Source organism: Ambystoma mexicanum, chromosome 1q, assembly GCF_040938575.1.
Source record: "Ambystoma mexicanum isolate Mex_15411 chromosome 1q, UKY_AmexF1_1, whole genome shotgun sequence".
In the NCBI taxonomy this organism is placed as follows: domain Eukaryota; kingdom Metazoa; phylum Chordata; class Amphibia; order Caudata; family Ambystomatidae; genus Ambystoma; species Ambystoma mexicanum.
The window spans coordinates 1251640801-1251660922 of NC_090922.1; the positions used below are offsets into that span (position 1 = coordinate 1251640801).

Consider the following 20122-nt stretch of genomic DNA (forward strand, 5'->3'; position numbering starts at 1 on the left):
GTTATATTCACTTTTGCCTGTGCATTAGGTACCTTTGTAACCACTCTGGTAATATGAATTGTGCCTGGTTCTTGCTGTGTGCCTTAAAACCTTTTCCAGGATTTTAGCATTGAACATGAGCAAAGTTCCTAATGTGAGGGATAAGACTAAGGCTACCTTAGATAACTTTTGCTTGTAAAGCATTCCACCAACAAATCCGCCCAACCTTCTATTAACTCATACATTCATCTACCCACTCAAGCACCTGCCCTCTTACGTACCCAACTATTCACCCATTCACTCACTCACCCATCCACCTACCCATACACTCACACATCGTTCCATTAAAAAAAAACTCACTCACTCTTCTATCTATCCTCATTCCTACCCTTCCACTCATTCGGGTGTACCTGTCCTTTCTTCCTTCCTTCATATGCCCATTCCAACATTTTGTCTTTCTTCTATTCCTCTTTTTGTCATCCCTCCTGCCCTGTGTCCATCTGTCCCTCCTTCTCTTCTTGCTTCCTTTCTTGATTCCTTACTTCCTCTGAAAAGGAAGCCATATTCATTGTTCCTTAACAATGCTTGATATGTTTTAAATTATTTATCGCCTTTACCGCAGTCACAAGGTTTTTGGAAAGTTTGCATCTCCTGAGGTCAATAAAATATGTGATCAAATTATATCTGAAATACTTCAAAATGTCCTAACAGTATAGTACCTAGCATCTTGCTAACTTTGTAGACTGAGGTGCAAATAAATTAAATGTATATGAAACAGAGGATTACCTCCAATGCATACATTATAAGTAGACCACATTACCTGTAGAGTACATGTCGCTTTAATCCATTGCATAAACCAACATTTGTTAATCTAGTTTAAGAATATAACAAAGCCGATTTAACATCTAGATAACTACCAATGGGAAAATGCCAAAGCTCAAACTTTCATGGATATTTTGAGTTGCCGAACATTGCAAGTACAAGTGGCTTGTTGAAAATTGGGCATGGCTCTTGGAACCTGTGTACAAATTAATTGGCACAGTTTTTGTGTGGAGCCATCAACGGGAAAAGACTTCCAAAATATTTACAATTTCATGCAACTGATCTGCTAAAATACATTTTCTCTTCTAATAAAGGAAAATGAGTCCCTTTTGACCACTATGACCAGTGTTGTAATGGAACCTTGGACTGGTGACAGATATTCAGTGCTCCACATTCCTTGTCAGTTACTGTGGGGGAAGAGCGGCTGAGTGGCTGCGTTTGTGTCATATTAAACTAGTTATTCTGTACCTCACCTCTGCGTACGACCATCATTTCACTGGCGACGATGATGGGATATGAACCCTAGAAAAATGTATTGAAATTGCCGGGGCAATTGAAGAGTCGCGAGTGATTATGCAAGCAGTGGCTGAGAGAAATGACAGGGAGAGTCAAGGTGATCAAGTGGAATCACTGCACACAGTCATGCCCAAGAGAAATGGAGGAGAAGCAAGGGGGACATGTAACTGAGGAGAGAATATTGCCTACAGGGCCGTCCACAAGCAAACAAACTTCCAGGAGGTGTGGTTGGACAGGTCACTCCACAGGAGCCAAGGTATGTCCAGCCTGGAATGTGGATTGTAGGAGATGTAATTGGAGGGCCACTGTGCATGAATGTGCAGAACAAATGCAGAGAAGACAAACTGATAATGTTGGATGCTGAGGGAAGTATAGAAGGCATGGTAGGATATGTGAGTGAGGTATTGCGTGAAGGGGTGTTGTTGAGTGTGGGGAGAGCACCAAAGAAAGGACCATGGGCTATGATTACTGTAAATGGTGCAAATGATTAAATGCTTGCTGATTCTGGGTCACCATACACCATGATATCACCAGAATTGCATACCAAAAGCTATGGAAAGGAGTTGTCCATGCTCAAGCCCTCTGATATAAATCCATATGCATATGGCCATGAACCCATAAAGGTTCTGGGATATGAATGGGCAAGGACTGAATGTAAAGCCCGCACTGTCAGTGTTTTATGGTGGGATGAGCAAGCTGCTTTGATAATTGAGATATGTGCAGGTAAAGGTTATCCCGTTCTGTGTGGAGGAGGGAGGGCGAATACTAACTGAGGGTGTTGTAACCGCTGAGTATTTGAAGGATACCATTCCCATCGTGTTCTCAGACAACCTAGGGAGGCTAAATGGCTTTTCTCTCAAATATTTTGCTGAAAAGAGGAGCCGTGCCCAAGGCTCATAGAGTACCTGTGATGGCCAGGGAAGGATTGAACAGTGAATTAGCCAAACTTAGGGATGCAGGTATAATTGAGGAAATTGAGTGTTCCTAATGGTTATCACCAGTGATGCTGGCGTGGAAGGTGGATGGGAACCTCAGCATGTGTGTGGACCCAAGAGAACTGAACGGCAACATATATGTTGATCGACACACTTTACACAACATTAATCAGCTCCTAACATCGGTAGGGAGTGCAGCATGTTTTTCAACATTTCACATATCTTCCGTCTACCACCAGATAAATATACATGAGTCCCGACCCCTGACCTCTTTTGTCACACATTTCGGAGCATACCAGTTTTGTTGCATGCCTTTTTGTTTGGCATCAGCCTCCACTGTGTTTCAAAGGTTGATGCAGATGCTGTTCGGAGGAGTACCAGGTGTGGAATATTTCCAGGAAGATATTTTGGTTTGCGGGCAAAGACCGTAAGGAGTGTTGTAGAAAAAGAACACCAGGTTCGAGTGTTGTCAAAGGGAGTTTCTTGATTTGAAGAGCGATGTGGATCATGGTCCATCCCTGGGTTCATTCAACCCAAGGAGAAAGACCATTCTTACTGTAGATGCCAGTGATGTGGGTAAGGGGGCGGTATTGTAGCAATGACAGGACAGCAGTTTTCGGCCCATAGCATTTGCATCTAGGGTGTTGAGGGATGCATTTGTTTGGGCATCCAAACATTTTACGATATTTCTGTGGGGCATTCCTTATGTGGTCCAGACAGATCACAAATCCCTCTTATTTGTGTTGACCACTAAAGCCATGGCTTTCATCTCACCTAGGATCGCAAGATAGATGGCTGATCTTAATTTTAGGGTAGAGTACATATCGGGATCAAAATACGTGGTAGCAGATTGTTTGTCCTGTTTGCCTGGCGGTTGCAATTAATTGCAGGAAGAGATCGATGAAAACCCACAGGTTACTAGTCTGTGCCCGGCAGTTGATGGATCAAAGGGGGTTTGAGAAGTGGTTGGTCTGAGCTGAACTGCAAGGGAGAAGGAAAGGGTTCCATGCATGTGTGGCACAAATTGTCTGAAGGGCCAGGGGGTGTCACAAGAGGGGACAGGTTGTTTCCCCCTCTCAGGTTGATTAATTTGGCTCATGAAGGACATCTGGGCAGGTCTCTGATGAACAGAAAGGTGCAGGAATCATATTGGTGGCCAGGGATGGATGAGGAGGTTGAGCTGGTGGTGAAGGATTATATTGGGTGTTCTATAAGAGCAAGGCGGTAAAACTGCAGTCGGTGTACCCCATGGAGATTCCCAAGGACGTGTGGTCAAAATTGGCCATGGACATTGTGGGGCCCATGGATGCCATGGGGGAGAGTTGATGTAATCGTGGTCCTTGTAGATTACACGTCACGTTGGGTGGAGGCCACTGCTCTGGAGTTGTTCACAGCTGAGAAGATTGTAACATTTTTAGGTAGCTTTTTGACAGCGAAGGGGTACCTGCTGGTATTGTCACAGATAACTGGGTACAGTTTGATTCAATTTGTATGCAGTATTGTCTGAGGAAATTGGGCATAAGCCACCACAGGGCCGCATTGTACAGTCCTTCCGCAAATGGATTGGTGGAGAGGATGAACTGTTTTGTCAAAGGTGGTATCCAGGTGGCTTTGACTAAGGTGTTGTCTGGAGCTCTGTCTGCATATAGGCACATGCCTTGGGTCGTCACTGTACATTCTTTGTTTGAACTCATGAGAGGTAGGAGGGCTGGTTCCAAGTTGAGGACGCTGCTTTTAGGTGGGGGCATCTGTACACAGAGGTGGATATAGCTGAGGTATTGGAAAGGGTGCGCCTGAGGCAGGAGAGTATGACGTTACGACAGTTGGTCATGTAGCCTCTGGAAGTTTCAGTTGGCGGTTGCATACGTGTGGAAAATCTACAGTTTGTGCCCAAGGGTTGCAGTGTGTACATGCCTCCCCGCACCTTGGTGAAGGTCACTGCAGGTTATGTTGTGCTTGATGACGGTTTGAGATGGAGCAAAAAGAGGTTGGTGCATGGGGACCCACTGATGGTGATATGCCTTTCAAGGATATTTCAGGCAAGGTGCAGTAGATGAAAGGAGAGTCAGTGAGGGTTCTGGTTCTGTGACCATGGAGGGGAGGAGTGCTGTGAGTGGTGCTGTGAGTGGTGAGGGGTTTGGTGAAAGAAGGAAAGGGCCCTGTACAGGAGTGGATTGGTAGGTGGGCCAGGAGGGTATTTCTGTTCCTGCTACGCCTGTGGAGAAGGTAGTGGGCCACGAGCAGTTTCGGTCCAGTGAGGAGGGTGTTGGGTCTGGTCGTGCTTCAAGGATTAAGCTGCCTCCCATCTAGTTTGAAGACTTTGTGCTTTGTGGTGCCAGGAAGTGAGGTGTTATCTATTTATTTCCATTTGTGACGATTTATCTTTCCTTTGTATTCTTGTGTTTTCTTGGTTCTTCCCCTTTCCCCATTTTGTTCTTGCCTATCTTCATTTATTTCTTTCTATGGGGGGGAGAAGTGTTGTAATGGAACCTTGGACTGGTAACTTATGTGCAGGGTTCCACATTATTTGTCAGTTACTGTGGGGGAGAACGGATAGGTGGATGAGGTTAGTATCGTATTAAACTAGCTGTTCTGTACCTCATCTCTGTGTACGACCATCATTTCAACCTTCTGCAGAAACCTGTTTGCAATCTGTAGATCGTTTGGCTACCCGATAGAGCAACTGAGTTGGGGATTTTCATGTTTAAAAATACACTGTAATAACTGGTAAGGTAATTTATCACAATTGTCCCAGTATGAATCCTAACCACTGATGTGGCAGGTTATTCACGCATCTCTGTATCATTTGAAAAATACAACTGACCGCTCATAGAAAAGGAAGGTTACATGAAAGAAGTTTTCAATCTTGTTGGCTATGAAAATAGTGTACTACACAAATTGTATTTCCCTCTTATGCTTCAAAGGTAAGTGTGTTCTCATCTGCAAATCCACTGGAAAAAATACTTAATTGGTCCTACCTGAATTTAGAGCTTTGACTGGACAAAAAGGTAGGAATACTAAACATAAGTAAAATTCAGGTAATTTTCTGACTGACCAGTTCCTTCTAAGTTCAGTATGTTTGGGAAAGGGTGAATTATGTATCATTGAAAGTATATTGATCAACCCATGTCCTACAGTTACCTTTAGAGAAACAAGCCTATTGGGAACGGGGTGGATTTACTGCTAGATGCTTGATACTAGTCTAAAAATGTGCAATGCACACCTGGAATATGGCTGACTCCTCCACAGCCCTAATGACATGTTTCCCTCCCATTTTTCTCTCTGGGAAATTCTTGCTCCTGTTAAATTTACTTTGAAGTGCTTTATAGCAATCCAAAATCTCCATGATGCTCAAGGTTCAAAGTTGTGTTTTTGCTTACATCTCAAAAAATTACTGATGAGTTACCAATATTTAGATTTAAAATGGCTTATCAGTTCTAGTCTCTCAATTTAGAGTGTAGCAGAAGTTAATATATCCGCCTTTTGCCACACTCTTCTAAAACAAGTGTCAGAAACCTATTATCGATTTACATGTGGGAGTAGGTGCTGGTGGGTGGGAGAAGAATACTTCCACCAGCTCAGAGCTGGAGAGACCCAGTCTTTTACTCTCATCCCTTGGCCAAATAAACCCTTGGGTTTTTTCCCCATCCTGCAGCAGATGCATGATGAAGCCGGTGAGATCCCTAAGAATGCTTAATATTTTAGAAGATGGGAGGTGGGCTATCTCCACCAACACCAGGCTCACACACTGTGGCATTGGTACCATCAAGCAGGTCTGCCAGCCCTTAAGGCAGTGCAGGGAATCTGTCCAGCATAAGTTCTCCCACCCGGTATATTCACAGCTTTGGATCAACCTTGGTGGCCTAAACTGTAGATTAGGCTGCTTTATCACCTGTATGCCCATTCATCCTAAACAGAGTCCAATTTGTGAAAGAAATTCTGCAATGGGTTCTGTGCAATATGTATCTAACATTTGGATTTTGAAAAAAATGGGAAAGGGTCATAATCTGCATGAACGAACCAAATGAAATGTATTACATACATTGTTCAACAGGGCCAACAAGGTAACATGATGATTTCACAAATTCTTCCCACACAATCTGCAAAAATAACAAAATAGAAAAAGACTACACAAAACCCACTCCAGAGGAAAGAACACCGACAATGCAAAGATATGATATGATAAGTCAGTTAGAACGTGCCTGTTCACAAGACAAGGCAGGGAATACGGAGGGAGTACAAGACAAACAATCTTATTAGGCCGTGTGTCATTCAGATCGTGCAAGTGCGAGAAGGAGAAGTGCAAGAGGAAAGTGAGGGGGGAAGTGCCAGGGAGTGGGGAGGGGAAAAGAGGGCAGCAATGCCCTGAGTAGTACAGCCAGGGCAGCGCAGCTCTGGGTAGTGCAAGGAGAACAAGGGACTGTAGGGTTACAGTTACAGCCCCTAAGTGCGTGGTAGGCCCGGAGGCAGTGCAAGGGTGACTGATCAAGAAAGGAGCCTGGTACCCAGTGAGACACTGAGGGTAGCCAAGCAACCAGTCGGTACAGCAGATAGGTAGGTCAGGTAGGTCAGCAGGGGAGGGAGGGAGAGAAAGCAGAGAAGAGGAAACTGTTGAGTTGCTTCCGGAATTTCAGGTGGTCAAGCCCAAGTTTGAGAGGGGCAGGAAGGCAATGCCAGGGGGAGGCACCTGCAGAGGAGAGAGATCTACCCCCCATTCTCTGCCTGGAGAAGCATCTGAACCTTAGAGAGTTGGAGGTAGCCGAGCAAAGGGCTTGAGAAGGAAGGTATTTTGGAAGAGAGCATTGGATATGGTGCGGGCCCCAGCCTCAGAAAGCCTTGTGGACAATCCAAAGGGTCTTGAACTTTGATCCTTGCAGCCACTGAGAGCCAGTGGAGAGATTTCAGGGCTGCAGAGGTACGGTTCCTGAATATGAGGCCAAGGATGAGTCTTGCAGTCCTGTTCTGGATTAGTTGCAGAGGGCATAGAGGAAGGCAGATTGAGAAAGACGCTGTTGCAGTAGTCCAGCCTAGAGAGAACCAGGGCTATGGAGACAGTGAGCTTCTGGGGGAAAGTGAGAAAGGGAAGAGTCCCCCTGAGGAGGTGCATCTGGTAGTGGGACTTCTTGGCGACATCCAAGATGTGAGGAAAGAGAGAGAGAGTGGAGTCGAAGATGACACCAATGTTGTTTGCCTCGCAGGAAGGTGAAGGAAGAAGGCCCAAGGCAGGTGGGCAGAGTGAGAGGGAACGCTGGGGCAGGGGTCCCAATGACAAGGATCTCCTTCTTATTGGGATTAAGGCACAGATCGTTGGAGGTGCACTACTCCTGAATAGCGGATAGACAGTCAGGAATGAGCGAGAGAAGAGAGGAGGCTGAGGGGAGCCTGAAGGAAAGCAGAGTGTCATCTGGATAACAATGAAAGTTAGAGGAGAAGGTAGAGATCAGGTGGGCCAAAGGGGCCAAGTAGAGGTTAAAAAACTGGGGTGAGAGGATAGAGCCCTGAGGAAATCCCTAGGTGGGAGAGAGGTGGCAGAGAGAAAGGGAATAAGAGGAAGGAGGTCAGCCACTCCAGTGCCTGATCCATGATTCCCATGTTCTCACAGAGTCGATTGACCAGGATGGCGTGGTTGACCATGTCGAAAGCAGAGGAAAGATCAATGAGGGATGAGGACAGAAGGAATGCTGGAATCAAGGTTAGAGAATAGATTTTCACCGGTGTTCAGGAGAGCAGTTTCCTTGCCTCTGGCAGCTCTGAAACCAAACTGATGGTCATCAAGACAACCAACAGATTCAGTGTAGCAAGTAAGCTGGGAGATGGCCAGCTTTTCCAAGAGTCTGCCCAGGAAAGGGGTGATGGAGATTGGGCAATAGTTTGACAGGCAGATAGGATCGGCAGACGGCTTCTTGAGGAGAGTTGCACAAGTTAGTGCTTAAGAGGAGAGAGGAAAGTTCCAGTGGCCAAAGAGTGATTAGGCCAAGGCTGGAGCGAGGGTGTCAGTATGGTCCTTGATGGTTTGTGGGAAGCATTGGGTGACACTTTCATAGATCGGACTTGTCTAGAAACCGTGTCAGGTGTTGTCAGAGAGAAAGAGGAGAAAGGAAGAGGAGAGGAAGAGATGGCCAAAGGGGGGCCAAGAGAGGTAAAGGAGATGAAGGACAGGAAGTCCTGAGTTTTAGCAGAGAAGTGAGAGGCCAGAGCCATACAGAGGGCCTGGAGGGAATGGGAGAGGTAGAGACTGCAACAGGATTGGCCAGTTCCTTGCAGATTTTAGAGTTTGGCCGTGTTAGAGGCCACAGAGACACATGCTTGAATGTGTGCTCTCTTCTTGAACAGGACAGAGTCTGTATTGCCTTTGGAGCAGGCAGCAGGCCACTTTGTCAGAGGATGCACCTGAAGCCCTCCACTTCCTCTTAGTTACCCTGCACTTGTGTTTCAGGACGGTGAGGTTGTAATCATGGCAAGAGTTGCACTTGGAGGTAGGCTTAAGCCGGGTTCTCATGACAGGGGCAAGGATGTCCAGGGTGTTGGAAATAGATTGATGCAGATTAGAAAGGGCTGTGTCTGGGTGCGAGTCAGCCACAGGAGTAGGAGCAGAGAAAATAGAGGCAAAGGCATCCACTGACACACCAGACCCTCTCTGAGGGTCAGACGCTTCTCCTGGGAGAGAGAGGGGTGCAGATATCTCTCTTCTGCAGATGCCTCCCTCTGGAATGGCATCCCTGCCCCTCTCAAACTTGAGACGGACCACTTGAAGTTTTCGGAAACAGCTCAACACCTTCCTTTTCACTTCAGCTTTCTCTCTCTCTCTCTCTCTCTCTCTCCCCCCTGCTGACCCAGATGTATGTGATTTCTTTGAAATCTTCTTTTGACTTTTTCTACTTCATGCGGGGGGGAGACCCCTCACATCCCCCCCTCGCCCCTCCCTACCCGAACTTATACCCTTACTCCAAACCCTGCCTATAATGCATTACACATATACCATTTAACCTACGTTTTTCGGTGAAATATATTCGGTGAAATCTCATTCCAGGAAATGGTATTTGAAGAAATCTATGGTAACGTGCTGACCCACCTGTCTGCTATGCTTACTGGTTGCCTGGCTACCCTCAGAGTCTCACTGGTTCCATGCTACCCCACGACCAGTGGCCCCTGCACTGCGTCTGGTACTACCACGCACTTAGGGGCTGTATCTGGAACCCTACAGTCCCCTGCCTCCTTTGACTTATTTGCATTCACCCCCTGCACTTCACCTCTCCCTGCTGACACCCCTGCACTTCTGCGTATCACACTTGCACAATCTGAATGACACAAGGCCTAGTAAGTTTGTTTGTTTTGTCCTCCCTCTGCCTCCCCTTCCTTGTCTTGTCATGCCTAGAAACAATCGTTTACAGACGCGTTATAAATAACATAAATCATATCATATCACGGTTGTAGGCTAGCACTAGCTGGGAGAGGTGCACATAAATGGTCGGGCTACATCCGCGGTGCACATAGTGAGGTCGTAGACATGAATGACATAAGGTGATTGTGTTGTATGGGACAGTGAGTCTAATAGGATCAAGTCAGGTAGTGCAACTGTGTGCCCATTTGGCGAATTCGCCATAATGGGTTAAGTTCATAGGTCAGCATGTTTCGGGGAGGTGATGAATGAGGGCACCATGCCACTTCACAGACTGAAACAGGCAGACACCCACAATCCTGGCCTTCTGTTCAGGCCTTGGGTGAAGGCCGGCTTCGCCTCTCGGCTCGATCCGATGGGCAGGATAAGACAGGGAAGTTTCCAATGGCAGGTTGGCAGAACAGCTGATACAGGCAGGATGCCTGGGGTGGCCAATGACATTGCGGCGTCCATCTTGAGGCGGTCGGGTCATCTTTCCAAGCCTATTCAGGCATGTCAGTTAATGGTGCTGGAAGTTAGCAGGGGGTTGCAGGGTGCCAGACCCATGGATGTTTCTTCAACCGGCAGAGAACCACAATCTTGGCCTTATTTTCAGGCGTTGGGTGAAGGCTGGCTTCGCCTCTCGACTCGATCCGAGGGGCGGGAAAAGGCAGGGAAGTGTCCAATCACAGGTTGGCAGAACAGCTGATACAGGCAGGATGCCTGGGGAGTCTGAGAACATCACTGTAGTCCTATTAAGGCATTTGGGTCATCCTTCCAAGCCTATGCAGGCAATTATACCTTCCTGTGGTACAAACGGTATCTCACGTGCAGCGTTCAACCAATGCAGCTCTGATGGCTTACCAGGAGCAATTGGAAGATTGGGTCAAGTTCAGGTGGTAAAACTGATAGTTGGGGTTGGCGTGTGAGACTCTACTGGTTCAAGAACAGGTCCAGTGATGGTTTGTAGCTGTGATCCTGATGAGCTGAGATGTTGTTCGACAAGGCAACAACTTCATGTTGAGCAAGTTCAAGTTGTCTGGTAACCACTGGGTCAGGTTGGTGCATGACGTGCTGTTTACAGTGGTTTGAGATGAGGTCTGGCAAATGAACAGTTGGTTCAAGCTGAACAGGTGACTGTCTCTGCTTGGGACACAACAGCATCAAACTGAGGCTTGCTGTGTTCGAAGAGACACTCAGCTAATTTTGGATCGTGAGAGCCACTAGGGTCAGTTTAACAGCCTCCGTGATGGTGAAAATGCTGATGACTGGATGTGCACTGATTTCAATGGATGCCCCAGGGTCTAGCCTGCAATCGATGAAGATCGTCAAAAAAGATGCTTCCAGTTAGAAAATATGATTAAAAGGTACAGTTGCAGTGATAGTTTCTTTCTCAAGCTGAGGCAACAATGCGCTCAGTTAGCATGGTGCAGCAGCAAACTGGTTCCAAATATGCAACACAGTGGTTTGTAGATCAGGCGAGTGCCAATGGCAGCACTAAAAGGTCTTGTTGGCTCGACTGGATTGAACAATGTTGAATCACAGCTCAAAGTGGATCTACGGTGCAATCACAGGGCTCCTGGTTGTCTTGGCTCACAGGTGCTGTGTCCCACTCAAGGGTCTAGTGGGCAAGAATGGTCCTTGTTCTCGAGCTCCCAACACAGGGGAGGCCAGCACACACCTGCAGGGATCCATCATCATGGTCAGGTCCTGGGTAACAATGTGGCTGGCAGACAAGCAGGTCTTGCTCCAGCAGCAGGTCACCCCCAATATGCCCTGGGGATGGTTAGGAAGCAGAGCTTACCCCTGCCTTGGACACTTAGTCTTCACCTCAATAGGGCTTTGGAAAGTCAACTCTTCCACTGGAGGTCCAATTAATTCTTCCTTTGGTCTGTGTCCCAAAAGAATTCTAAGAAGGAATGGGCATGGGACCCCTTCTTTTAAAGGCAAAAGCCTACAGGTGATTGGACAAAAGCAATTCTGCTTTAATGATCCAATCCTTGTTCTTGGAACAAGTGGGCTTTGCCTTCTGACAGCACATCCAAAGTGCTTTGTATTAAAGGAAGTGGAGTAGGTAGGAAGGAAGAGCGATAAGCAGATAAAACAAGATGGTGAAATCTCCCTCCTGCTGGTCTGAGCTCCTTCTGTCTACACTAACCCTGCCCCGCCCCCATGTCGGTAGCATCAAAGGCCCTTTTGGTATGCAGCGCCCTGGATTAGTCCTTTTGTGAAGGGTGTGCCCTTTGATTGCTGTTCCAAGGACAGCTTCTTGTGGATTAGTTGTATCACTAGGGAGTGTTTTACCTGTTCTCTCTAGACATAAAAGAGTCACAACCCCCAAAGGGGAATGCCTGGCTGGGAGCAAAAGAGACAGCCTGGCTGGAGGGAAATAATCATGACCATTCTGCAACTGATCTGGGCTCACAGGGCTAACACAGGTGACATCAATATGATGTGGCTGGGATAAATATAAGGGATGCTAGCCACCATACCTTAAACACAGTTATGCCTTATATTTAAAGTTTAACGTGCCACCAGGATAGGAACTCTCATAATTATGTGTTTTTTAGAACAGGGGTGCATATCTTCAATACAGCCCATGCGCTGCAGTGACTTGGCTGTCACTGCAGCTGTCACATGGGCACCTGTGACCCATGGACCTGCTCTGTGCCACTGGCCAGAAGGCGCTGCAGAACAGGATTCTGATCTAGCAAGGCACAGATGTACACTCTGCTTTTGGAATTGAGCTTATGAAATTGAGATCTGATTAGCCGATTTCCCTTCCTGAAATGGAACAGCCCATTTCATTTTTTAATTTTATAAAAATCTAAAAATCCCTTGCTTATGCTTCCTTGCCACATAGCAATCCATCACATCATGTTAGTGGGATAGTGGGAAAAGGTGAAGAGAGGAAAGTCTGTAGTGTTGGTCAGGGCAGGTTGGAAGAACCCAATCCCTTTGTGCTGGGTATGGATTCGGTATGGAGTCTCCTGTGTTATTACTGAAAAACATATTGTGGAGTGTTAGCCATTAGGGATGTCCAAGAGTCATAATGAAAGTTGTTTTTGCATTGGGGTTGGATGATGTTGAGAGGGTAGGGTATGAATCTGTGTTCATTTTGCTAGTTGCTAGACCTTTTGGGTCATTTGCAGGGCAGTGTATTTGGTGTGTAAAATTTGAGCAGTGAGTAATTAGTGAGAATTGTTGGTGGGAGAATGGGAATACGTGGTTGGGGATTGCCTAGGAGTATTCATGACATGTTTTCTTAATTTAATCAGATTCTTCGTCTTTGTCGAGGTTTGTGCTGATTTGGATATTTGGGCACTTTAAGGCTGTAGGGGATGTTCTTAGTTACTATCAGTGTATGAACACAGGACATATTGAAAAATCAATGAAAGCATACAGTACAAAAGCAGGTTGCTCGGTTGCTCCGTTGTTGTCCTTTTTCACATGCCTGGCCCCACAACAGGACCATTTCCCTCCATGATTATTTGGATGCAGCAGTTAAAACCGCGCAAAACAGATTAGCCCCATGTTTGTCCAAGTGTAATTAATATGTTATCCCGGTGTTCTCACTCCAGCGATGAGTTCAACCATCATGTCAACATACTCTTTTTCTTACCGTAGGTTGTGATGATCACGATCATGCCAGTGAAAGACCAATTACCAAAAGAGGTCACAGGCACCAACAGGCATCTCATTGTTAAAGAAACTGATGTCTTGCAAATTACAAAGAACCACCTCCACTTCACAGACACGGAATCCCCCGATAACCAGCTGTTATACACAGTTACAAAACGGTGCTTTTCGCCTAACTCCCCCAGGTTTGTATTCCGTTTATGAGAGTTACTGCATCAATACATCCCATTCAATAAGACTAAAGTGGATATGAGTTTTAAAATGCGAATTATTATTTTTGTTGTTATTATAATTACAGCATACAAGATGCAGGGAAGTTGATTTTTACTGATACCATGAAAGACATTAAAAAAGATTCAAGTCTCCCAGCGCTGAAGTCATTTACTCAGGTAAATATATTGTTTCTATGTATGACTATGGCAAGGCGTTTAATGAGTTGTGCTCATGTGTTGCATGTGTACTATAGTTTATGTTCTATTGCATCGTGGTTTACATTATCAGGCTATAGCGCATGGAATAGTGTACTCCTGTTTTTCTAAGTGTAGTGTTATTATTAAACACATTTAATATCTCTTCACTAGCTGGCTGTAATGACTAATTACACCTGGCTAGATATATTACACTACCTTCTGGTATCTCCAGAATAGAACCAGCATCTTTATTCTCTGGATGAATGATTGTTGAGCTGTTGGCATGGAAAACAATGTATTTGGACTGCAGGCGCATCAACGAGAGGGCCAGATGGCCCTACCTTGCTCCCCAACTACTGCTCTTGTGCCTTAATTATATGTAGCACTGCCTTGAAGTAACTTGTGCCCCATTGCCTCTATTCCTGATAACCCATTGGTGTACAGTGATCCACTGCTTAGCGAAGTTAGGTTTCTGCGCAATAAAGGCCCAAATTGAGTGCATAAATAACTGGGGGTTTGGTAAAAGAGGAAGAACAGAAATATTAAGGGGAAATGACATTGTAAGTATTGTGATGAATCCTGTGGAGTCATCACTGAACCCCAGCCAGAGATCTCCCCCCATGTGGCCACGGGATGGCAGCTGCTACCTGATCCTGACCCTGGGGTGTATTTTGAGGGAGGATAACAAGGGAGGGGGCAGCTGTTGGGGAGAGGTGGTGACTCCATCAGGAGAGACGCAGCATTCTTCCCTTCCCAGAGAGGAAGACTTTATAATTCTGAGATTCTTGATGGCTTGTTGTCACTGTGCAAGTCTCTCTGATTTTAAACCCCCAAAACCCTTTTCTGCAAAACACTGAGCAGAATACCATTCATACCTCACATCCACATAATACCCACCTAACATCTCCTGTACCTGATGTGTTTGTGCTAACCAAAAATCCTAAATGAAATCACTTTATAAGTCGTATAAATCCTACGGACTACAACTCCCACTAAGCCTCAAGTACTGAGATGAGGAAGAGGGAGAAGGAGTTAATGTGGATCAACAAACACGAAGCTGAACATGCAGGCTAGTTGCTGTGATGTGGTCCAAGTGGGGACATTTAAAAAGGGTGTCCGCAATGGAGGAAGAGGGAGAAACACCACAGAAGGAGGACGCAGAACGACACAGCACATAACAGCATGGCGCAAGGCCATAGAGGACACGACAGGCACCGGGGGAGAACTGCTGGGTAGCTGGCAGCAAGAACAAAGCTACCAGGAGCACGGTCACATCCAGAAGCATCAGGCTTACCGGCGGGTGTGTGTGGAACCAGCAGGAGAGCTGCCAACCCAGAATGAGAGCAATGTGTCACGGGTCAGGAACGCTCCCAAATTCCGGGACCCGGGGGCATACTGGCAGGCATGTGAGCAATTAAGAACTCATTTTGAATACTGACCAAATAGAAGACAAAGACCGAATTTACCCAAATCCTCATGTATGAGATGTCAACATGGGGAAGGTTGGAGCACGTGCTGCCACAAGCCAATGAATACTAGTGAATGAGTTAGAAGGCTGAACTTGAGCAAGTCTCCATATAAGAGATATCAGTATGGGTAAAGTTGGAGCAAGTGTTACCAAAAGCAGTGGAATATTACTGAAGAAGTTAAAAGGCTGAACTTGAACAAGTCTCCATATGTGAGATATCAATGTCGGGAATGTTGGAACAAGTAGTATCTTGAGCCAAGAACGTATAGATGATGAAAGAATACAACTGTGCTGTATTGAAAGACAGTGAGGACTTTTAAAGAAGCCCTGGTGAAAAAAGTAAATCAGACAGTGCGCTTTTGAGGAGAAGATACCTGGCAGGGAAATATACCAGGGGATCTGCAAGACCCAAAATGGATTCCTGGTAGGGGAGTACACCAAGCAATCCATTTGAAATACAAAGAGAAATAAGACATTGTGGACAGATACCTGGCAGGAGAGTATACCAGGTGGTTTGTATGAAACAGATGAAAATAAGTCCTGGCTGTCTAAGCACCAGGCAAGTTGAAGTCAAATAAGCATGTTGACATTTTGGGAATATACCTGGCAGGGGAGTATACCAGGAAGTCCACTAAAGTCATAGAAAGATATTTACTTACATACTTTTGCAGAACACATTGCAAATCAAGTGAATGAAAGACTCTAAGGAAAACAGGCAAGTGGAAGCTATGAAATTGAACAAACACCCTTTTTCCTGTTAAAATCAAAATACCTGGTGGAAGGATGAAAGCAGACACATAAAGAGCTCACTGGAGGATTTCTGATTGACAAATACATCAGGTATCCCACTAAAACATCAGAGGTTTACAAGAACCCTAGATGGAACATATCATTGTGAATGAGACCCTTTGATTTGTGAACTCAGTTTCAAGAAACCTAGAAAGGGCTGAATAGTGTGGGACATATTGGGTGTAGAGAAACTTCCTGAATCAGGTATAAGGAACCAAAGAAGTGTTTGTTTGAAAGAGACACTTTTGCCATCCTTAACAATTGTTGTATGGATGATGAATTTCTACTGTGCACTAATTTTAGCAGTGCCACAGACTTCAATAGGGGTAATGTGTACCATTCACCGATAATGCTAATGTTTTAGCATGTGTTAGGTGTGTGACTTAGTAATGATGTGAGGTACTGCGAGCAATCTTAAGAGGGGGTGATTTTGGGTTTGGTATAGCACAGTGTAGTGTATGGTGCTAACCATTAGCATGACTAAATACTAATACTACTAATGACTAATCTTAACAAGACTAATATTAGTCGTTTTTGGGATGAGAGTGAGTTAAGACAAGACCATAGATCTGCTGCAGGATGGGGGTGTATGAAATCACACTGCAATGTTGGCCTAGAAAATAAATAAGAGAATTGAAAGCTGAACTACACTGTGCTTTGTGGATGTGGAAGTTCAAAGCGCAATGTGGCAGACGAATGTGCTTTGCAAAAAAAGCTCCTTTGTTTTAACAGGAAAGCAGAGAGGATGTCAGGATGCTATGTTACTTGTCATCCGGGCTGGAGACGAGTGCTGAATAAAGGTTACTGTGGAGAAACTGAAGGGGTTTGGAAAGTTACCGGGGTGTTGGCTAAAGGGGAGGTGATGTTTTACTGATGACCTCATGACAGAATGTATGAAAATGGGTGGTGAAACAATATGCTTTCTTTAAGAAAATATAGGGACAGCGGAAGAAACAAAGAGGGCTTAAAAGCTAGAACAAAAGTATTGTGAGGGGTGGGCCAGAAAACCATGGCAAAGAGGAGCAGGAGAGAGAGAATAGAAGAAAATAAGTCAGAGAAATTGGAGTGCTGGCTGGGCTGTGTGGTGAGAGGGAGACTGGATTGCCTGGCTGCAGAAATAGGAGTTGGCTGGGCCAGCAGACCTCACTGTTTTTCTACAAGCAGCTGACCATGCGCGTAGAAAGAAAAGGGAGTGTCTGGGAGACGGAAGAGGGTCCCTCTGTGCAGGCAGAATCGTCAGTCATCAAGGATGTTGGTCAATATGAGTGATAAAAAAAATAATTAATTAATTAGGGCATCTCATGGACTAATCCGGGAAGTGCCAAATCGGAAAATAAACCAGCAAAAGGGGCACACACATATTTGCTTTTAGGCAGCTGGGTTTGCACAGAGAAATCAATTGGGAAGCATGGGTGGTCTTTAGGAGTGTTTTGCAGCACTGCTAAAGTTAATCATTCACACTTTCAAAGTTATGTATAAAAATATGCGTATATTCTGCCAAGTTCTCTAGGGAGTAGCTAATTGCATTGAAGGGAAAAGGATAGTCATTGCCTGGGGTGGAGGATGCCAAGTGGTCTGATGCCAATAATTTCTAATTTAAACGCAATACACGGATAGTGTGAAAGTTGTAATTTCTTACATCTATCCAATGAACGTGCGTTATACTATTTCTCCCTGCATGTTTGCTTCCATCTGCAGAAAGATTATAAAGTGCCTCGGGCTGAATCTTAGAAACTGTGTAGGTGTGTGTTTTTATTGTGCAATCTGTGTATTTGTTGACCAGTATTACCAATGTAAAAAATGATTGTGCCTGGCATTGCACCATATCTGCTATCACTAGTCAAGTGTCCCATGTTAAAAAGGTATAATCGTGAACTAGTTCCTTATACTTTAGCAAATGAAAAGTAGAGAAGCCCCTATTCATGCGCATAGTGAGGGAGCTCTAGTTATATTTCACTACATATTTGGTGGAAAATGAGGGCATATTTTGTCTGGGTGCAGTTATGTGGTCATACTGTGTTATGCTGGATACACTTTGAATTTCTTTTCTCCTTGTTGAATGGTTCAGTGAAATTGTGTGAAAGTGACAGTGATACATTGCAAATAAGTCAGAAATGGAAATAGCTGATAACTGTGCATACACAGAAACTAAGTTGCTTTAGTGACCTGGACATCTCAAAATATTTCAAGTTGACGAGAACAAATAGTGTCAGAGATAGGTGAAGAATGCCCTGAACAGTTTTTTACAGAAAGGACTGTTTTGTAACGTATTTATTAAGACTTTTTTATTCTAAGGATCGGAAGACGCAAACTGATTGCGTAATTCACATTGGTGCAAAAGCATGGTTTGCTTTTTATAGGATAATTGAATTGAGAACGAAGGCTAATGAGAACACTGCAGGATTGCGATTTGACTTGGAAGCTATGTGCGAGAAAATGTTACAATTAGAAGAGAATTTGAAACAGGGTGAACTTAGTGTACAGTTACAGACCAGATATGCCAATTGAAATGTGCAGTCTGCACAGAATGAGAGGCAGTCGGTTGTATGGGAAGGCGAAATTGATCATCTGAAGTCTATTGTAAAAGGTTTTCACAAAGATGGAGATCTTGCCTTATTAGAGGTGCAGGCACTAGGCAAATGTAGATCGCAATACTCTAAATAAATACAGTCATTGGAAGATGAGGTATTCAGGTTGATGTCTGAAGGTGATAGAAAGTTGGAAGCAATCCATGAATACAAAATGAAAGTGACAGATATGAATGAGTTAACAGTTAAACTGAGAAAAAAGAATTCTGTGTTTTATGAGGAACGCAAGAATTACATGCGCAACTTAGAGAAAGAAAATGACAACATACAGGTGTCAGAAGCACAGCTGTTCTCGAATCCTCATGTGCAGCAGGGCACTACTCTCACTGAGGCTGGATGCAGCCACAGTCTGTGAAATGTGCCTGCTGGTGAACACTCGGCAAGAGCTGGCTGCTCTCCAATGCTCCAGAACGGGCTGCTTACTCGGAGCATAAAAAAGGGGGGTCAAAATGAATTGCAATCGATTGCGATCAGAATCATGAATCGAACATAAGTGGTCATCAAGTAGACGGCTATCCAATGACTATTCCCCACTTTTGCTGAAACCAATTAGATATAAACAACCTCAGATATATTTAATACAATGCAACATGTTGCTTTACTGCTCTTTCTGACTCCAAAGATATGTTATTGCAATTCAACTTTAGGACTAGCTGAGAGTATTTGTTTGCTCTTGTCTTTCTGAGTTACAGATCGTGGTAAGTGCTTTAAAAATAAACTAAACAAATATTTGTGAAAAAAAATGTTGTTAAAGAGAAATTATACCTGCAGCGCAAAACCTAAAGACTAATGAAATTCACTACAGAACCATAACTTGCACCTCAGCCATGGACTGCTCATACCAACTGCGATGAATCCAATGAATTTGTCCCTTCTCCACATTAAGGAGGTGAGCCTACTATGAAATTCCTTCCCTAGGGGACAAGGCAAGCAGGATCCCATTGCTGGTGATCTCCCCCCCCCTCTGGGGACAAGGAATACCCAAGCAAGGATTCCATCCTACCTCCCTTCACTTTAAAGTGTACAATGTTTGTTGCTTATATGTGAAATGAACAAGGTAATTGTGTACAGGGCCCCTTTAAGTTGTATAGCTTGGTTCATGACCTGTATTTGCTCCGGTCTCTTTATGAAAACTAGGAACAATGGAATCTTCCCTTCCATTCCAGAAACCTAAATCCAGCTAGATGCCAACTGAGAGAGAGTGTATCGGCCGGAGAGCAAGAAACGGCAGCTTGCGCATATGCGCAAAGGAAGGAGTTGCTCCCTCCGAGGATCTGAGAGCCACATAGTCGGCATGGTGGGTGGAGACCTGCGGTCTGACCCAGTGGCCATTAGAACACTATAAATTGACCGTAGGCCACTTCCATGGCTAGTGGCCATAATTAGCGAGGCATGGGTTTTAACCATGTTGCAGGCCCCGCCAAGTAACAAAGTAGACACAAAATGGGTAATTTATGGAATTGATGTGTGCTGAAAAGGGGAGCACAAATGTGAAAATCGCAGCGCACGCATGCTAAAGGCAAGCATGCAGCCGTTTGTTGATTCATGGAATGCCCTGCATGTGGCTTACCTGAGATGTGCGCTGAATCTGCATGTGG

At 45.0% G+C, this 20122-nt stretch overlaps 1 protein-coding gene across 6 annotated transcripts in view; it reads left to right on the forward strand.

Moving 5' to 3' along the window:
- LOC138545302 (FRAS1-related extracellular matrix protein 1-like) overlaps nucleotides 1-20122 on the forward strand; it is a 1530918-nt gene that overhangs the window by 391146 nt on the left and 1119650 nt on the right. For all 6 annotated transcript variants that reach the window (XM_069642060.1, XM_069642059.1, XM_069642062.1 and 3 more), the window contains 2 exons: nucleotides 13258-13454; nucleotides 13568-13658. In XM_069642060.1, the coding sequence (XP_069498161.1) occupies nucleotides 13258-13454; nucleotides 13568-13658 (288 nt within the window). The remainder of the gene's footprint in view (nucleotides 1-13257; nucleotides 13455-13567; nucleotides 13659-20122) is intronic.